The sequence below is a fragment of the Silurus meridionalis genome, chromosome 4 (assembly GCF_014805685.1).
Source record: "Silurus meridionalis isolate SWU-2019-XX chromosome 4, ASM1480568v1, whole genome shotgun sequence".
NCBI lineage: Eukaryota > Metazoa > Chordata > Actinopteri > Siluriformes > Siluridae > Silurus > Silurus meridionalis.
Window position 1 is genome coordinate 31271787 of NC_060887.1, and position 19431 is coordinate 31291217.

Genomic DNA, 19431 nt, shown 5'->3' on the forward strand with positions numbered 1-19431 from the left:
AATTCATCAGCACACAATTTTGTATCCCTTTCTGTATAACTTTATTGAGTTACAGGGTAATATAAATGAGTGCTCAGAAGGTCCAGAGAAAAAAAAGTAATTTCGAGAATAGTACACTGGTTCACTGATCATTACCCTAACAATGCTAAAGCTAAAGCTGTATAATATTTTTAGCACTTTTTAATTTGTTGTAAATCGCAATGCTGTATATTTTTATTTAATAAATTTGTGCACACTTCCTGATCTGAATGCTTAAAAGATACAAGGAAACAAAACATCTCGCTTCACCAATATTGGTTTAGAATCATAAATATGTATACACTTTCATTCGGCTTCTCCCATTAGGGGTCGCCACAGCGGATCATCCATATTCGTGATCCGCATGTTCGATTTGGCACATGTTTTTACGCTGGATGCCCTTCCTAATGCAACCCTCCCCATTTATCCGGGCTTGGGACCGGCACTAAGAGTGCACTGGCTTGTGCAACCCTAATGGCTGGGTTCAATCATAAATATGTATAATAACCAAAATAATAACATCTTTATAGAACCTGCATTGTGAATATGTGCTGATATTCTGCTTGTCAAATCATTTCATTATCAAAGCAACTCATTTAGCTCACAAGCAGGATGATGGAATCCAGCGCTAACTCACTGAAATGCTTTCTGGTGATGCCAGTGCATGGGGAAATAGCTTAACTAAATTTACTAATGCCTTGCCTCAAGATTTCCTTTAGAGAGAAGAGTGAAGCCCTTGCTGGGAAAAGTGCTGTAACTGGGCTGTAACTCTAAATGTTTAATGGCTTTTGGAAGGCCTCATAAACTCCAGCTTGAGAGAAAAAGTAGACACCTGCGGCAATACAGAGCAATTCCTATTGTGCAGCCATTGATAGGGGAACAGAAGCTTTTTTATACAGAATATTAACCCCACTTATCTGGCTACAACGTATTTTGGAAACCTAAAATGTTTACTTTGCTCTAATTCACCAAAGTCACTGCATGGAGGTTTAGCGATTAGCTGAGTTGAATAAGGTATTAGATTTGAACATGCTAAGGTCGGCAGTGTCATGGCCCTCCAGGAGGCTACCATCTGTCAACCCTTCAGAGTTGAATATCCCTTGTGCAGTGGATTAATGCACAAATTTAGCACATACGTATAATCAGAGACATAACAACTTAATGTGGATGAATAACCTGAATTTCCATTAGAGAAAATATGAGGAAAGAAAATAAGAAAGTAACACAGTGAGTGGGCTGATTTGAGAAAATAATGGATGTAAGGTGAAATGGAAGTTTTGGGCCACTGTGATCCAGCAGAAGAGCTATAATGGTACCTTGCTATTGGTTCATAAAGGTCTCTGGAAATGAACTAGAGCACTAAATACCATTCTTCTAAGATATATCTCTCTCAGTTGGAGTTTTGATGATAGGAATAGCATATGATTTATCTTAGTCATACACTGCAAGTAAAAGTAGTAGCATAACCTTTATCTTATCCTCGTTGTCAGTTACAAGAGGAGGAGCTAAACATATGTCCAATTAGAATTAAATTTAGCATTTCCAGTGATATGTTGATATGAAAAAAAACATTTTTTCTCCCCACTGTAAAGATTATTACATTCATTAAATGTGAAATGGATGATGTCTGGTTCCTATTTAACTTTAACCCATGACAATTTGCTTTGTTATTATCTAACAACATAATAGAATCATACATTAGCCTCTTTAAAACCATTCTTCATAACTTTGGCCATGCCTTAATTAGGTTTTTGAGGCTCTTGAGGGCTTACATTGCTACTGCACCTCCTGGCTTACACATTAATAATCTAAATCTACAACCAGATTTTTGTGAAGCTGCCTTATGACAATATTTCTTGATAAAAGTGCTATTTAAATAAAATTACATTTGACTGAATTGAATTATGCTGGTATAACTGTGAATATTACATATGGGGTATTTGGTGTTTTATGTAACATGCTGAAAAAAGTCATGCTTTTCTGTTGTAATCAGGTGAAGCTATTGGTGCCTTGGGCAGGTTGTGTACTAATCTAATTTTGTGCCTATCCATGTGATTATAGCCAGTATGTGACTAACACATAAGCACTGTTCTTAATTTCCTAGTTAGAATTACTTACATGCACATTAACCCCCAATTTTTTATTGATTGCAGCATATAATGAAAAGATTGTGGCTTTTCTACGCCAGCCAAATATCTTGGAGTCACTGCAGGAGAGGCAGCCTAGTTTGGCCCGCAATCATACACTCAGGTAAGGAGAAGTTTTATGATTTAAGACTGAATTGTGTTTTACTGTCAAATCTACAGGAAACAGTCTTTTGGTGAAATTGGTGAATCCTCCCCACAGCCTATTATATAAACTACAAGAATATAAGGAAAAAAAGACACAAGACAAATAACAAATATACAGAACTACTGTAGTGCAAATGCAAGAAACAGTGACACACTTCCAGTCAGATTTTGGACACACCTTCTTATTCAGTGTTGTTTTTCCAACATTCTTTATTAATCCTGAAGAGATTAAAATGATAAAAGAACAAATATGGAATTTGGTAGTCAACAAAAACTGAGAAAGCCACCTTTAGCTTTTGACATTCCCTCAGTCAGCCTCATGAGGTAGTTACCTGGTACGGTTTTCCAACAATCTTAAAGGAGTTTCAAGACAAGTTCAGCACTTGTTGGCTGCTTTCCTTCACTTTCTGGTTTAACTCATCCTAAACAATCTCAAATGAATTTAGAGCAAGTTATTGTGGAGGCCAGGGGGGGTCCCCTGGTGGTCTAGTGGTTAAGATGCAGCGCTCCCACCGCTGCGACCCGGGTTCGATTCCCAGTCAGGGAACCATCCCCAGCCACTCTCAGTGCCGGTCCCAAGCCCGGATAAATTGGGGAGGGTTGCGTTAGGAAGGGCATCCAGCGTAAAAACATGTGCCAAATCAGACGAGCGGAGGATCCGCTGTGGCGACCCCTAACGGGAGAAGCCGAAAGAAAGTTTATTGTGGAGGCCAGGTCATTGTCCTGTTGATAAACAAATGATGGTCCTACTAAGTGCAAATGAGGTGGGATGGCATGTTGCTGCAAACTGTTGTGGTAGCCATGCTTGTTAAGTGTGCCCTCAGTTTTGACTAAATCACCAACATATATATATGTTGGTGATTTATATGTTAGATTTATATGTGTGTATATAATTTTTATTTATTTATTTTTAATAATTTTTTTGTTATTTTTATTTTTATTTTTATTTTTTTGTGTTTATGTGTGTATAATAAGAATGGGGTAGTTCACCACTCTCAGGATCAGACCATGGTCTGGGTCTGCATTGGTGGATAAAGGCAGTGTATAGGTGTTGACTTCTATGACTCTTTCTGTTTGAGAGTGTCACTTACTACTAAACAAAGTACTTGTAATACTGGGCCTTAGTTTAAGACCCATAGGTTAGGTATGTGTGGAAAAAAACTAGCCTAAATTAGAATTAGTCCAAATTTTAAAACATCTGACTGCCACCAAAACTTTACATTTACCTGATGCTTTTATCCACAGGGACTTAATATCGAGACAAAATACAACTGGAAAGTTTATGTTTAAGAGTCTTGCTCCTGTTGCAATTCTATCATTGGTAACATGTTGATGCTGGGATTTCTTGACCTTTCATGACCTTTAGTAGCGTTAAGGTGTAATACGTGAGCTAATTCCTGCCCAAAATACAAAATATGCTTCCAAAAACATCCAGATTCTTAATACATGAACTGTGTATATATACTGTTATAAATAAAAGACTATAGTTTTGTTGCCTTACAAGAAACACATTCATAAATATAAAAACACTACAATTTTTTATTTTATGAGTCATAGTTTTCTTTTTTCTGCTACACCGTTCATCTGATAATACATTACATTTCACTTACAACCAAAGCCCATTTAGAGAATTAATACATTGATCCATGTATTTTTTGCTTTACACTTAAAATTGTGTCATAAATGAAAAGACATTCATTTGGAGCAGGAAATCATAGCTAAATGCCTTAGAACACCAGTGTGTAATGCAGCCCAAAGATTACTGTCAGCCTAGGTAGATACTTCTGTTTGGAATGCAATATAAAAGAGATATACATTTATCTTAGCGGTCAGCATTTCTTAGGCGTAGCTGCAGAAAAATAAAATCAGGAAGGGACAAATTACAGAAAGCACAGGTCATGATATTAATCTTTCCAGAAAAGGCAGGACTGGAATAATGTGACTTTGGGTCACAATCATGTGACTTTGGGTCACTGTTAAATTATAGTACATGCTACTGTGTTTACTGTCAGCTGATGACAGATGACTGTCCTGGCTGCTGTCCTCAAATGTGATAAGTGCAACGTTTATGTTGGGGTTCGCAGTATAGAGTTACACACTGAGACAGATTTCTATCTTTCAAATGTGGACGTCTGATTGTTGTCTTAAAAGCATTCCTGAACTCCACCTATTACAGCTCCATTCAGCCAGATGAAATGCATTACCTGTGTGTTTAAACACAAAATTAACATTCCTTTAGCCTTTCAATAAAAAGGAGCCGAAAATTAAAAAGTTGGACCTGAATAATATCCTGAGTGTCCTGTTTTGTTCCTGGTAGGGAGAAGATTCATTACATTAGGACTGAGGGGGCACAGGGGTTGGAGAAGCTGTCTTGTGATGCAGACCTGGTTATGTTGTTAAGGTGGGTTTGCCTAAGTAAAGCTTAATTTAGTAAGACCTCAGTGTCAAGCCTTAATCTTAATCTTTACTGGTCATCTGACATGTGGGTTAGCATTCAGTGTATTCATAGCCTTTATTCTGCAGTCATATCAATACCTAACTGCATGTTCACCTTATTTGTTAGGTTTCCTAGAATAATTCCATTTTGAAGTTTTTCTGATTTACTGTACTTTCTGTGATTTAATGATTCCGATCTGTTTTTCTATTGAAAGAATTCTTGTATTGTTTTTTGTGAATATATGTTTTTATGATACTTTGTATGCTTAAATGATTATAGACAGTTTTCCAAACATATTCTTGTTATAGATTTGTGCAATTTTTTGTCAGTGAGATATTTTCCATTGTCTATTATGTATCTATTATGAAGGTAGACCCCAACTTACGAAGTAGATAGGGACCGAAAAAACGTCCGTAAGGCCATCGTAAGTCGAGAAGAGTGACTATTCTATGATGTGTTCCGACGCAGACATAAAAAGGCACTGTTAATACATTTACTTTTTTTTTTACATAGTACAAACATAGTCAAGTCAAGTCAAGTCAAGTTTATTTGTATAGCGCTTTTCACAACAGACATTGTCTCAAAGCAGCTTTACAGAAATCAACAGTCAAGGAGAATGGTGTGCATTTATCCCTGATGAGCAAGCCATGGCGACTGCTTTTGCGTTTTTTAGCCCTGGTAAATAAAGCAGTAAATGGTACAATCACTTCAAAAAGATACGAGAACACCTTGAACACGTCTGAACTATGTGAGGTCACGTCAACTAGAGCATCTCTAATACCCACAATGCATGCCTGCCAGGCATACTTGTTCCCCACACTGTTTACGGCGAAAATTTTGATTTTCTAAGATTTATTTAATTTTATTTTTTTCTGTCAGAGGTGACCCTTGTATCTCCGAAATGTCGTAAGTCGAGTGGTCATAGGTCAGGGTCTGATTGTATTCTTCAGTTTGTACTGGAAAAAGAACAATAGTTATACTTACAGTAAATGCTACTTAACACAGCATAAGCAGATAGTGAACACAGTCAGCTTCCTTATTTTGTCCTCATTAAAGATAGATTATAGAAACAAACTGTGGTCAATCTTTGTGTATTTACACTAAAATAAATTTAGTTGAAGTTAAAAAAAAAAAATTTTGAGATAGAACCACATTTCTAAAAAAGTTATAATGTGTAAAATGAAAATGAAACAGAATGCAATGATTTACAAATCTCTTAAACCTATGTTTCATTCATATTAGAACATAGAAAACATATCAAATGTCTAAACTGAGGAAATGCTCCATTTTAAGAAAAATATAAGCAGTTTTGATGGCCGCAAGACGTTGAAAAAAAGTTGGAATGGGGAAACAAAAGGCTGGAAAAGTTAGTGTTACTAAATGGAAACAGTTGGAGAAAACATTTTTGCAACTAATACATTCAATTGGCAACAGATCAGAAACATGATTGGGTATAGAAGAGTATCTTGGAGGGGCAGAGTCTCTCAGAAATAGATATATAATATAAGATATATATAAGATAAGCAGATGTTTGCCAGTCTGTGAAACAACTGCATCTACAAATTGTGGAATCACTTCAGAATAATGTTCCTTAACATAAAAGTGCTTTGAATATGTATAAGTATATATCAACAGTACATAAATTTATCTTATTCTTGGTCTAAACATTTTGTTTTATGTGTTCTATTGTGAATAAAACATGGGTTTATGCCATTTGCAAATCATTGCATTCTATTTTTATGTTCATTTTACAATCATTGCAACTTTTTTTCAAATTGGTGTTGTATATTTATAACAAAGCTGCATAAATGGCCTTGTGTAAAGCTTGTTTCTGTGGCCAGGAAATCAATTTTGTATGAATTTGGACGTACATTTTGGTGCATTGTCTTGCTGGAAGATTCACACACAACCCATTTGTAGCTTCTTGGCAGAGATTTCCTCTTGGCAGAGAGATTTTCATTTAACATCTCCTGGTACTTCATAAGACCATGATTCACTGTGTCCTGACAGTATGCTAGCATGTGTCCTACTTAACCACCCTGTTTATGCCAAATCCTCGATTAGTATTGCCAGAAAATTAATTTTGGTCTTTAATGACCACAGACTCCGAGTTTCATTCAAACTTCTAATAAAATAAATGGAAAGAGCATTCTGTAAAAAGAAAACAGATTTTATTGTAGTGGCATATAACTAAACATTTGTAGATTAAGATTTGCTTTCTAAGTTCTACATATTAATAGGTTTGATGTGTTTTGGAAAACAATGGAAAGTTTAGTGTTAAAGTTTTACAAACTGAAAAAGAACAAGGGTACAAAAAAAGTAGGAAAAACTCAGTATCCAAGTAGTAGTTTGGTTGTAATAAATGGTTGAAGGAAATAGTTAAGGAGGTTATATACAGTAATTACTCAAAGACAGAAAAACTAGGTTCCCTGGTGGTCTAGTGGTTAGTAGGTGGTGCTCTCACCGCTGCGGCCCGGGTTTGATCCTTGGTCAGGGTACCAACCCCAGCCATTAAGGTTGCACAAGCCAGTGCACTCTTTTCCCAGGATAAATGGGGAGGGTTGCGTTAGGAAGGGCATCCAGCATAAAAACATGTGCCAAATCAAACATGCGGATCATACATACGGATGATCCGCTGTGGCGACCCCTAATGGGAGAAGCTGAAAGAAAGTACACAAAGACAGAAAAACAGCATTCACATAATATGAGAGTGGACATCATCAGTTAAACTTGATTTATAGCCTAAATTGTCCTGGGCTCATCACTTGTTCAAATCTCTCTGCAGTTTGTTTGAAGAGGAGATTATGTCATACATCCCGGCTCATCCATTCCATCCTGGCCTCAACTTCTCCCCGAGATGCTCTCCTGGATCCTCACCCCAGAATTCACCAGGTGTGTTTATTTTCTGCTCTAAAAACATAAACCTTTTGTAGATTAACGATGCTACTAGCAAACCTGGCACGAATTTGCCAATAAAGGTAGGGGAATGATTTTGTTTACAAAACCCATTATTGAAGCCAGAATATAATTTGTCTCTGTTGACATTCTGAGCAGTTTGTATGGTGAATATTTTACAACTAGGAATAATTTAATTCAGGCACATAACCTGGAGCTAACACTGTGTTTGTATTGGCAGGACTGCAGAGAGCCAGGGCACCTGCTCCATATCGCAGGGACTTTGAAGCCAAACTGCGCAATTTTTACAGGAAGCTTGAAGCTAAGGGCTATGGCCAAGGGCCAGGAAAAATCAAGTATGTGTGTGTGTTTGTGAAAGTGTTTGACATCGGGGTTATGTGCATGATGTTTACATTATAAAATTAAAGTAAACCTAAAGAGTTGCCTGCTGTCTTGAAATAAACATCTATCTGTCTTGGAAAAGGCTGATCATCAGAAGAGAGCACCTACTTGAAGGCACCTTTAATCATGTGATGGCTTATTCGCGCAAGGAGCTCCAGAGGAATAAACTTTACATCACATTTGTGGGAGAAGAAGGGTATGAATAGTGGCTTTATAGTACTTCCAGTGTCCTTCCTTTATCTATCTATCTATCTATCTATCTATCTATCTATCTATCTATCTATCTATCTATCTATCTATCTATCTGCTTTGTTTAGGGTTAGAGGTTGGGGTTAGGGTTGGGGTTGGGGTTGGGGTTGGGGTTAGGGTTGGTGTTAGAGTTAGGGCTAGGGTTAGTCTATCTATCTATCTATCTATCTATCTATCTATCTATCTATCTATCTATCTATCTATCTATCTATCTATCTATCTATCTATCTATCTATCTATCTATCTATCTAGGTTGGGGTTAGGGTTCGGGTTGTGGTTAGGGTTGGTGTTAGGGTTAGGGCTAGGGCTAGGGTTGGGGTTAGTCTATCTATCTATCAATAGAAAATTGTCCCACTGTGAAACGAATAAAAGTTTATTTTTACTTACCACCCTGTGATGCTGCACAACTCACCAAACCCAACTTTAAAGAGTGTACAAATGCATATATGAATGTAATTGATTGTTCTATTTTATTATGCAATGACTTCCAACTGCCACATATTTCCAGCTTTTCCTTACTTCATAAAATATTATGGCAGTTCCTCTGCCGCAATATCTTTTACATCCTGTGCTCTGCAAACACAGCTGTATTTAAATGAAAGAACTGAATCATAAAAATATGCTGTGTAATGTTTTGTAAAGTTTAGCTAAACTCAGGAATTTAACATACATTGCAAAATTCATTTAACAGTGTTTTTTTGGTGGTATTTTTAATTATAATGAATATATATTTTAAATATTATTGAATATACTGTATATGTTGCTAGTAATAAAACGTGCTGGTCACTTGGTTTCTTTGTTCATCTGTCTTTTATAGTCTGGACTACAGCGGGCCTTCGAGAGAGTTCTTCTTTTTGCTGTCTCAGGAGCTCTTTAACCCATACTATGGTCTGTTCGAATACTCAGCCAACGATACATACACTGTTCAGATTAGCCCCATGTCTGCCTTCGTAGAGAATCATCTAGAGTGGTAAGTCACACCATTCTCTCTTTCTTACTTTTATAGCACACATTTTAACATTACCAATGCCAACCAAATGTCATGTTTGTTTACGATAATAGTTGAAAGGGAAGACAATAGGTTTCTTTGATTTCTATATGCTTATAGACAGCTGACTGCAAAGCAAATCAGGACGCATCTAAATATCACAGTGTTTTAACACTTTATATAATGTTAATTACAAATAGGCATGTGTCCGTTTGATAAGAGTGCCAGGTTCAGTACCTGAGTAAGTCAAGTTATATAAAAGCATTAACTGTTGTATAAGTGTTTACTAATGCCATCCTGACCCACAGGTTCCGCTTCAGTGGACGTATTTTGGGCTTGGCATTGATTCATCAATACCTACTGGATGCATTTTTCACCAGGCCATTCTACAAAGCCCTCCTCAGACTGTGAGTCTTTTACTAACTAAGGGTGGAGTGGGTGGAGAAGAGTGATAGCAGGAGTGATTTGTGATAGAAGGGTGTCTGCAAGAGTGAAAGGAAAAGTTTATAGGACTGTGGTGAGATGTTGAGATTTTCGTTGGGAGTGATGATGATGGACAGGATTAGAAACAAGTTTATTATAGGGTAGGCACATGTAGGACGTTTTGGAGACAAGATGGTTTGGACATGTGCAGAGGAGGGACATGGGGTATATCGGTAGGAGAATGCTGAGGATGGAGTCACCAGGAAGGAGGAAAAGCAAAAGGTCAAGAAGGAGGTTAATAGATGTGGTGAGGGAAGACATGCAGGTAGTTGGGTTGAAAGAGGCAGATGTAGAGGACAGGGGGGGTATGGAGATGGATGATCCATTGTGGCGACCTCTAATGGGGGCAGCCCAAAGAAGAAGAAGATGTTTATCATCAGTGAAACCATTAACTACATAGAGCATTAAGACAAAATATTCTTGTAAATGTTTTAAAGTAAATTTGGTGTCTTGAATTACGTAAATTATCAGGACACCAAATGAAACTTTTGCTATGTTTCCACACTGACGGTTAATGAGGTGACACCGGAGAAACTGTACCTCTACTAACTTTCATATGGATTACATAAACAGGGAATATTTGTTTTTGATGTAAAGTTTAAGTTTTAAGTAAGTTTAGTAAGTAAGTTTAAAACTCAGAATTTTCAATTGTTTGACAAACATTGTAAGACAAACATTTCATTGCGTTCAAGGTTTTAATTTCGCCTAAAATTTGTGCCGTTAAAATGAATTTGTGTTAATGCTTTATAAAAGCTGCGCAAAAAGTGAACCTTTGTATCATTATGGATCTGGTTACGGTTCATTTTTAGATTATTTTCAATCTAGACAAAGATTATCATCTTGCAGTTTGTGGTGAAATTTGTAGAATGTTTTCCATATTATTGATCCTCTTTGTTTTGAATAGCGAACTTACAACAAAGCATGAATATTTAAAAATGATAGGTAAAAAAAGGGATTATACTCCTTTCATCAAACTAAAAACTATTGTACCTCATGTGTTTCGAGTCTATGGTACTCGTCAAAAGTCAGAACATACAGTAAAGCGTTATACTTAGACTAAACGTAACTGAAAATTGTGTTGTTTATAGTCATACATTAATTGTAAATGGTTAAACATTGTATATAATAACTGTCACCATTCATGTTAGTTTGTTATTTGGAGCTTTGGACTGCCTAGAATATAATTGAAATTCTACAGTAGGTGCATGCAAACATTTCATGTGTGTGTTATCTTGGGCAGAGCGACCGATCTGAGCGATTTAGAGTATCTGGATGAGGAGTTCCATCAGAGCCTGCAGTGGATGAAAGACAATGTTATTACAGACATTCTGGACCTGACCTTCACTGTGAATGAGGAAGTCTTTGGACAGGTACCACATGCCTCAGCCAATCGGGTTATTGCTACATCGGATTTAAAATGACTTTTCATTTTTAGACATTTTAATTTTATTTACAGCAAACACAAACAGTTTCACAATCCAGAGTAAATAACTAGAACAGTGTTTTATGTATACAGGTAACTGAAAGAGAGTTGAAGTCTGGAGGAACCAACATTCAGGTTACAGAGAAAAACAAGAAGGAGTACATTGACAGAATGGCCAAGTGGAGAGTGGAGAGAGGGGTGGTGCAGCAGACAGAAGCTTTGGTTCGGGGTTTCTACGAGGTACACAATGTGCATTTGAACAACCAACAGGTCATTACTAGTGAGATTCACACAACAGTAGTAAAAACCACTAAAATTTTTAGTTAGTCATTTGTTTTTGGTAGAGTACTTAATTAATAAAATAGGGGCAGAAATTTACATATGACTGAAGTATAATCATTTAAAATGAGGGTTACCTGTTCTTTGTTGTTAATTCTGCTGTATTTTTAGTGTGCATTTTATACCTGGAAATAGTTATAAAGTATACTTTAAAGATCAATTTTTGTTACATAATTAATACCAATGATATACCTTACATTTAAAATAAAATATTGAAATACTTATTCCTATGTGAAAGACACTATACTAAATGACATTTTTGTAAATATATTCACCTTTTATTTGAATTACAATATGTTAAAATTATACATATAATTATTCATAATCGATTGAAAGCCTAATATATATATATATATATATATATATATATATATATATATATATATATATATATATGTAGATTCTCATTTCTTCAACAACTATGTCAGAAAAGACATCCTGTGGTCGTGGGCAAGATGTTAATCTGTTTCAGAAGGGTCAAATTATTAGTCTGCATCAGGCAAAGAAAACATCTAAAGAGTTTGTTGAAACTACTAAAATTGGGTTTTTATACTGTATATACTATATATCTATATACTGTACATACATGTATACTGAATTTTATAGTCATTTCCCACAGATTTATTATTGGTTAGCATTAGTAGATTGCTGTCGTATAAAAGGCATAAATATCTGAGAACATGATCCTATTTTTTTTTTTCTTTGTATTCCTTATATAATGGATAAATAAACACAAATTATATTGATATTAGTTTATGGATGTGGTGAAGGAAGACATGCAGGTAGTTGGTGTGAAAGAGGCAGATGTAGAGGACAGGGGGGTATGGAGACGGATGATCCGCTGTGGCGACCCCTAATGGGAAAAGCCGAAAGAAGCAGATGATATTGATATTAGTTTTCAATAATAGAACCCGACTTGAAACTCTTTAGATACTAAACTACAATCTTTTTCATGTAGGAATGCTTGATTGCACCAATTTTGTTTTCAATCAGGTAATAGATTCACGTCTGGTGTCTGTTTTCGATGCACGGGAGCTGGAGCTGGTCATTGCAGGAACAGCAGAAATTGACTTGAATGACTGGAGGTCCAACACAGAATATAGAGGAGGTGAGAGAATGATTCTACAATGATTATATCGGCATTGACGTGCTGGCATGTAATCCTATTACATCTTGAGTGAGTCATATGACATTGTGCTGATGTGTCACAGTAGCTAGTCACCAAGGACTGTCATTTAACTATAGAAGTTATTTATATATGATGTGATACAGTAGTAAGGCTGTTAAAAAAGCCCAGTTGTGTGCTCTATTTATTACTTGTCTAAATGTCAGCTTTAGTAGAAGACATCCCAAGCCAGAAATATTCATAAACATCCATAACTCATTAACCTCCTAGAGCGCTGTGGTGGGATTGCCAAAACACTCATCTGGCCCATATTACAGCCTGAGCTCTTAATTGCCCATGCTAATTATCTGCTCCATTTGAGCCATTTAACCCGATTTTACTCAAGACATCTGCAATCAATCAATCTGGAGGCCTACACACTTTTGTCCAACCTTTGCTGCCAAAACAAGCCAGCTGTTTGTCTCACTCACAGTTTATTGCCATAAGTGGAACTTATGACATTGATCATCAAACCTCAGCAGTATTCTTTTGAATCTTGTGCCTTGGTGCTGGAATGGCCTCATTCATATTTCTGACACGATGCTAACCTTTCAGGGACAAGGTCATGTAATACTTTTCAGTCATGCTGACAGGTGCAAAAGACTAACGTGTTTTTTAATAAATTAATCCATGCAGGCTACCATGATGGACATATCGTGATTCGTTGGTTTTGGGCGGTGGTGGAGCACTTCAACAATGAGCAGAGGCTTCGTTTGCTGCAGTTTGTGACGGGTACATCCAGCGTGCCATATGAGGGCTTTGCAGCTTTGCGTGGGAGCAACGGCCCACGCCGCTTCTGCATCGAGAAATGGGGCAAGATCAGCTCTCTACCCAGGTACACAGAAACAACATTCCCATTAAAGCACCAGGTTCCTGGGGGTGTATGATGTGTTTGTTAAGATAAGGTTTTAGGATAAACCTTGTGTTTAGGGCTTCAGCAGCATTCCAGTGATACAGAAACGTCTTGAATATTCAGCCTTCAGATACAGTATGTGTCACCTTGCTGACAGTTAGTGACAAAATCTGCTGCAGAAGCATATAAATTAATATATATTGCATGTCAATTCAAGTCAAGTTTTTGTTTCTAAAGTAACAGCTCATACACTATAATAGCTAACAATGAATGACTTTTTTATTAAAAGTGTTATTAAAAAAATTGTGTTAAAATTTTTTTGTTGAGTTATTTATTTATTAATTCATCATAATTTTGGCTTTTCATCATGAGTTTTCTGAGAGAGAGAGAGAGAGAGAGAGAGAGAGAGAGAGATTCTGGTAAAGAAATTACTAGAAATAACAGCTATATTAAAATAAGACACTATGCATTGTAACAGGCTGCATCTCTGCAATACTGTAACACAGTAATCCGCCGCTTTCCCGCGGTTCGAATCTCGTGCCTCCGGTTTATCGCGCCATTGCATTTGCCACATAACTAATTTGTTTGGCTGATTTTCTCGATCTCTCATGAGGAGCACGATAGACCGAAAAACTTGTAAGGAATTGTTTTCATGGAGTTTTATGTTCAAATAATGACATTTATTAATACGTACAATGTTAATACAGTACAGTACTGTATACATAAAATAATATTTTTGGGGTGGGGTCCGTTTTTTTAGAACATAACCACCGTGATAAACGGGGGATATACTGTACAATGTCTGTTCACATTTTAAATTTCAGTAGTTTGTGCAATAAGTGACAAATGTTATCCATAAAATCACCCACTCAGTCATACCCAATGAAGTACAAATAGCTCCTAGCCCAGCAGTGTTTGAGATAATATTAAGTGTGTGATACATGCTGAATCACTCTCACATGTCCTCTCTAGCTTCAGGACAGTGTTCACTCACAGCATGAGCACAAAAACACTTCGTTCTGAATCATAGTTTATATCTTCAGAATGTCCCAAATCAATTTTATGGCCTTAAAGAAGCATATATATATATATATATAAGTTGTTTGCTGAAGGGCTGAAGAACGGTAGAATAATGAGTGAATGATCAGTGAAGAATGGTGGAGGTTTCCTGTAAGTTTGGGTCTGCATATCTGCAAATGGAGTTCGAGATTTGGTCAGGATTAATAGTAGCCTAAATGCTGAGAAATACTTATATATATTTATCCACAATGCAGTGCGATCAGGAAGGTGACTGGCTGGCCTTAAACGTATGTACAATGTAAAAACTCTTAACTCATTAAGTCTGTTTTGGAATAACATAAAGTGACAGAAGGATTTGAGGGTTTACATACACACACACACACACACACACACACACACACACACACACACACACACACACACACACATTTTTATCTGGAGGGACCCAATTGTATAAGATGTTTTTGAATGTAGTAGCCCTAGAATGATTTTTGTCAATGAGATATGAGACCCAAACCTCTTTCAGCACAACAGTCACCCTTGTACAAAGTGGGCTCTTATAGGATATGTTTTACAAAAGGTGGAGTGAAAGTTTTTGAGTGACCTGCTATAGAGCTCTGACTTTAGCTCAACTGAACACCATTGGGATGTACTGGAATGCTGACCCAATATCAGTACCTGATTTTACTAATGCTCTTGTGGTTGATGAACACAAATCTACACAAGTACACTCCAGAATCTAGTGGAACATCTTCCCAGAAAAGTGGACAATATCATAACATCAAATGGAAACTAAATGTGAAATGGGATGTATTTTATATATATATATATATATATATATATATATATATATATATATATATATATATATATATATATATGTCCATTTTTTTTTTTATTTATACTATTTAGAAGATGTTTTCTATTTATTCCCCATACAGCTTTCAACAGTGTTATGTGAAACAGATCAGAGCTCAAGCAACAGATTACCGAATACTAATGGGAATAAGAAGTGTATTCAGCATGCCACCTCCTACTGAAGTCATGCCAACCTCTTTACAAAATCTTCTCTTTTGGAGATATCCAAGGGATCAAAAAATTGAATCGTTGTTTTGTTTATTGGCCTCATTTCTTTGATGATTCCTTGGGAAAAATTCAGCGAGCCAGTCGTTCGTTTAGCCTCAAAGAAGCCGCTCTTATCACATGGTTTAGACTTTTAAATAATGTTACCTGAGATGACAGAGTGTGTCATCCTCAGATTGCCTATTTGAAAAGCTTTCCCTGATGCATCTAAAGTTTCACCTTGAAATGTTGTTTTTCGTAGCGCTGCACTGACAAAAAGGAAGAGGCGGCAGATCAAAAACGAGCGGCCATCAGCAGTCAATGCTGCACCGAGTTCATATTTCACTGACACAGACAGAACCGACTTGTGTTTGGCAATGCATGGAAGTGGATCAGCACAGATTAAGCTGAATAAGCGCAATATGAGGGAATGTATTATAATAATTGTTTTAGCTTTACAGATTATAGAACAGGTGTAATATACATTACAGCACATTGAAATTATTTTCTTTACATATCTCAGCTTGTTTGGAACCTATGGTCATAGTGGAGAGTCAGCCATGATACAGCATTTCTGGAGCACAAAGAGTTAGGGGCCTTGTTTAAGGGCCCAAAGGTGGCAGATTGGCGATACTGGGGCTTGAACCCCTGGCCTTCTGTTCAGTAACCCAACACCATAAACACTGAGCTACCACTTCCCTCTTGTCACATGTACTTTACAGCACATTGAAATTATTGTTTTGCATATTCCAGTGATATTAGGAGCTGGGGTCAGACATGATAGAGTGCCCCTTGGAGCACAGAAGGTTAAGGGCCTTGCTCGAGGGCCCCAAGAGTGGCAGCTTGGCGATACTGAGACTTGAACCCGTGACCTTTCAATCAGTAACTCAGAGCTTTAACCACTGCGCTACCACCTCCCCTATTGGATTTCATTGTGAAATTTAAATAGTTTGCATTATTTTTTTATAACTAAAAAAGTTGCACCATTGCAACAGGACCTCAATATTGTCTATTTTGTAAAAATGAACGACATGATCCCATTCAAGTACATTTTAATTTCCATGTTGTGTTGTGGAAAATGTAAAGGGGCGTAAATACTAATGCGAACGACTGTACACACTGATAGTTATGATTTAAAACCTGAGAAGCAATTAATTTTTACAGTCATTCATTCTTACATAACATGAGAAAGATTGATGAGAGCAGTTTTTTAAATGCCCAAGAGAATTCTGACATTCTGGAAGTGCATACCTGCATAAATGGACTTACTTAACCCTTGACCTTGTGTTTTTTTTTCCTCCCCTCTCATTTTCTCCCAGGGCTCACACATGCTTTAACCGTCTGGATTTGCCTCCATACCCTTCCTACACCATGTTGTATGAGAAACTGATAATTGCTGTGGAGGAGACGAGCACTTTTGGTCTGGAATGAAAAGTTCTTGCAAAACGGAGAGACTATATTTTATAAACTGATTTTAAGTGACCATATCCTTAAGGGACTGCAATTTTATAATTGAATTCATCTTAGCATTGGTTCGTTTTTGTTTTATTTTTGTGTTTAACTGAAAGCGCATGAAGTATGTTATGGAATTATTGTATATATTGTATTATTATGGGGATGAGGGACGGGGAAATCCAGTACTAGTGCGTAGTGTAAACCTGCATCCAGCCTACAATGTAGTATATCTGACTGAATTGTCATGCTAATGTTCATGTTTATAAGGAGGCTTTTTTAACATTATCTTGCTGATACGCTGTTATTGTGCATGGAGGATAAAGCCCACCTGATGTGCAGTTATCTAAGGGCCTTAATACTGTAAGAGGACATGACATTAATTAACATCCTTGACTTGCTTGATACCAGGCAAAGCTCTGTGAACATTCCCTGTTTTTCTAACAATACATGAGTTCAAGATGACCATATGATGGAAAGAGGTGCACACACCTAACTACAATCATCTAAATAATGTTTGGATCTGAGATCCCATTTCTAACCTTTATTCACTGTCAGATGGATGGAGTATTAAATCAGAAAGCTAAAATCTCATTTCTATGAATAGCTTGAAAAAGGAACTATTGGTTTGATTGGTGCATTATATCACAAGGTCTCAGTGATGACATCATTAGAATGGGAAGAACTTTCACATCTACATGCACACACTTAGACAACTAGGCAGCTGTATTTGGACAATGTGTCCTTAGTCTATATAGAAAACACGAAAGGATTATGAAGTACAATAATCCACCTTGTTCATAATCTGGGCTAGAAAGAAATCAGTTCCTCACTTCTTCATGCCATTCTGTGTGCATTTCTTTTCAGTAAGAATCTTACACATGAATCCCAAATTATCCACTTTAGATTGTATACTAGCAGCAAATAATCTGATGGGGCTACCAAAATATGTATCCCCCATACTGAGGTCCATGTGTCAGGTAGCCTGGCAGACTGCAATTACGACCTTACTCTATGTTATGTCATTGTCCTCTAACTCAAGGAGATACCGAGGTACAAAGGAAACAGGATGTTCTGGGTGATGTAAGGGAATTTACTGTATACCCAGATTAGCATCCTAATCTTTTCTAAATGCACTGGTATTTCCAATTTCAAAGGTATGTCTTGAGTGTGTTCACTCAGGGATTCTTTTGTGATCCTTTCAAGCTAAGGGTCATTTATTCAGATGATTCCGATGCACAGTGGAAGGCATGGTCGTGTTGCTTTCATTCCAATCACTTGTCTTTTAAATAAAACAAATAGATCTATATGCAAAGCCAAGAAAACAGATAAACCTAAACCAGAATATTAGTCTTATACTAGTATTTATTAGAAATATGCCAATGTTTGCCATTATGCCAAACAACAGGCCCAGGACTGAGAAACAAAATGGAATATGCAATGAACATAAGGAGCCTTGATAAAGCAGTGCATTTGAAGTTAACATAATTTTTCCACCGCACGCTTCAGCCATTGTAATCCATGATTATGTAAAGCAATATATTGAGCCCACAGAGATATCCATGTGTAAGAACTAGGGATTTACACCAATTCATCTAATAGATTCATTATAATTGTTTTTAATCAGCATGGATGTGATCAGATGTTTTACAGTGTTTTACAGCGTATTCAATGTGTACACCTTTCTAATGTGTTTATTTATATATTTATTTGGGTTTTTTTTGTTTTGTTTTCTTGCGAAGGGACCATGAATAAATCACAGAGAAATTTTCATAACATTACACTAATGCCTATGATCTACTCCTGTAATGCACTGAATTATTTAAATATGTATCTCTCAACTATATTTAAATTCTGTTTATCTAATAAAATTATCTTTATAAATTAGCGGTTTCCGTTTCGTATTTTGGAACCTGGCCACAGCCCTGTTTATTCGCAGTCACGGTGTATTTAAAGTATTTTGATGTGAATAGTGTGTGATAAATAGTGTGCTGGCGTGTGGTTGTGGTGTGTGTAACGTGTTTTCACTGACGCAATCCAGATCTGGAATAGCTATCAGCTAGCCAATGTTAAAACTGTAACATGGACCATATGTCATGAAAAGTATATTTCCTTGTTTCTTTTCTGTTTTAAATATTTTGACGTTATTATGTTTCCACTCACATACACACACAAGGACTTGTATATAAATCACCAGTAGGCTAGATGATGGTGTTGTTAGGAATTTGGTTCTTCTTTACAACTATAAGATTCCAAGTGCAGTACTGAGGTTTGGTTGTTGCTTGGAGTTTTGCATGTTCTCCCCATTCCTCTGCATTTCCAGTTTCCTTCCTCTTTCCAAAAACATGACAGTG

General features: G+C 36.6%; 1 protein-coding gene across 10 annotated transcripts in view; it reads left to right on the forward strand.

Annotated features, from left to right (window-relative positions):
* Positions 1-18910, forward strand: part of LOC124385244 (E3 ubiquitin-protein ligase HECW1) — a 100552-nt gene extending 81642 nt beyond the window's left edge. For all 10 annotated transcript variants that reach the window (XM_046848440.1, XM_046848439.1, XM_046848441.1 and 7 more), the window contains 12 exons: positions 2172-2268; positions 4627-4710; positions 7532-7638; positions 7883-7997; positions 8126-8239; positions 9110-9262; positions 9589-9687; positions 11004-11133; positions 11280-11426; positions 12519-12633; positions 13327-13525; positions 16945-18910. In XM_046848440.1, the coding sequence (XP_046704396.1) occupies positions 2172-2268; positions 4627-4710; positions 7532-7638; positions 7883-7997; positions 8126-8239; positions 9110-9262; positions 9589-9687; positions 11004-11133; positions 11280-11426; positions 12519-12633; positions 13327-13525; positions 16945-17056 (1472 nt within the window). In that variant the 3' untranslated portion in view covers positions 17057-18910. The remainder of the gene's footprint in view (positions 1-2171; positions 2269-4626; positions 4711-7531; positions 7639-7882; positions 7998-8125; positions 8240-9109; positions 9263-9588; positions 9688-11003; positions 11134-11279; positions 11427-12518; positions 12634-13326; positions 13526-16944) is intronic.
* The last annotated feature ends 521 nt before the right edge of the window (positions 18911-19431 follow it).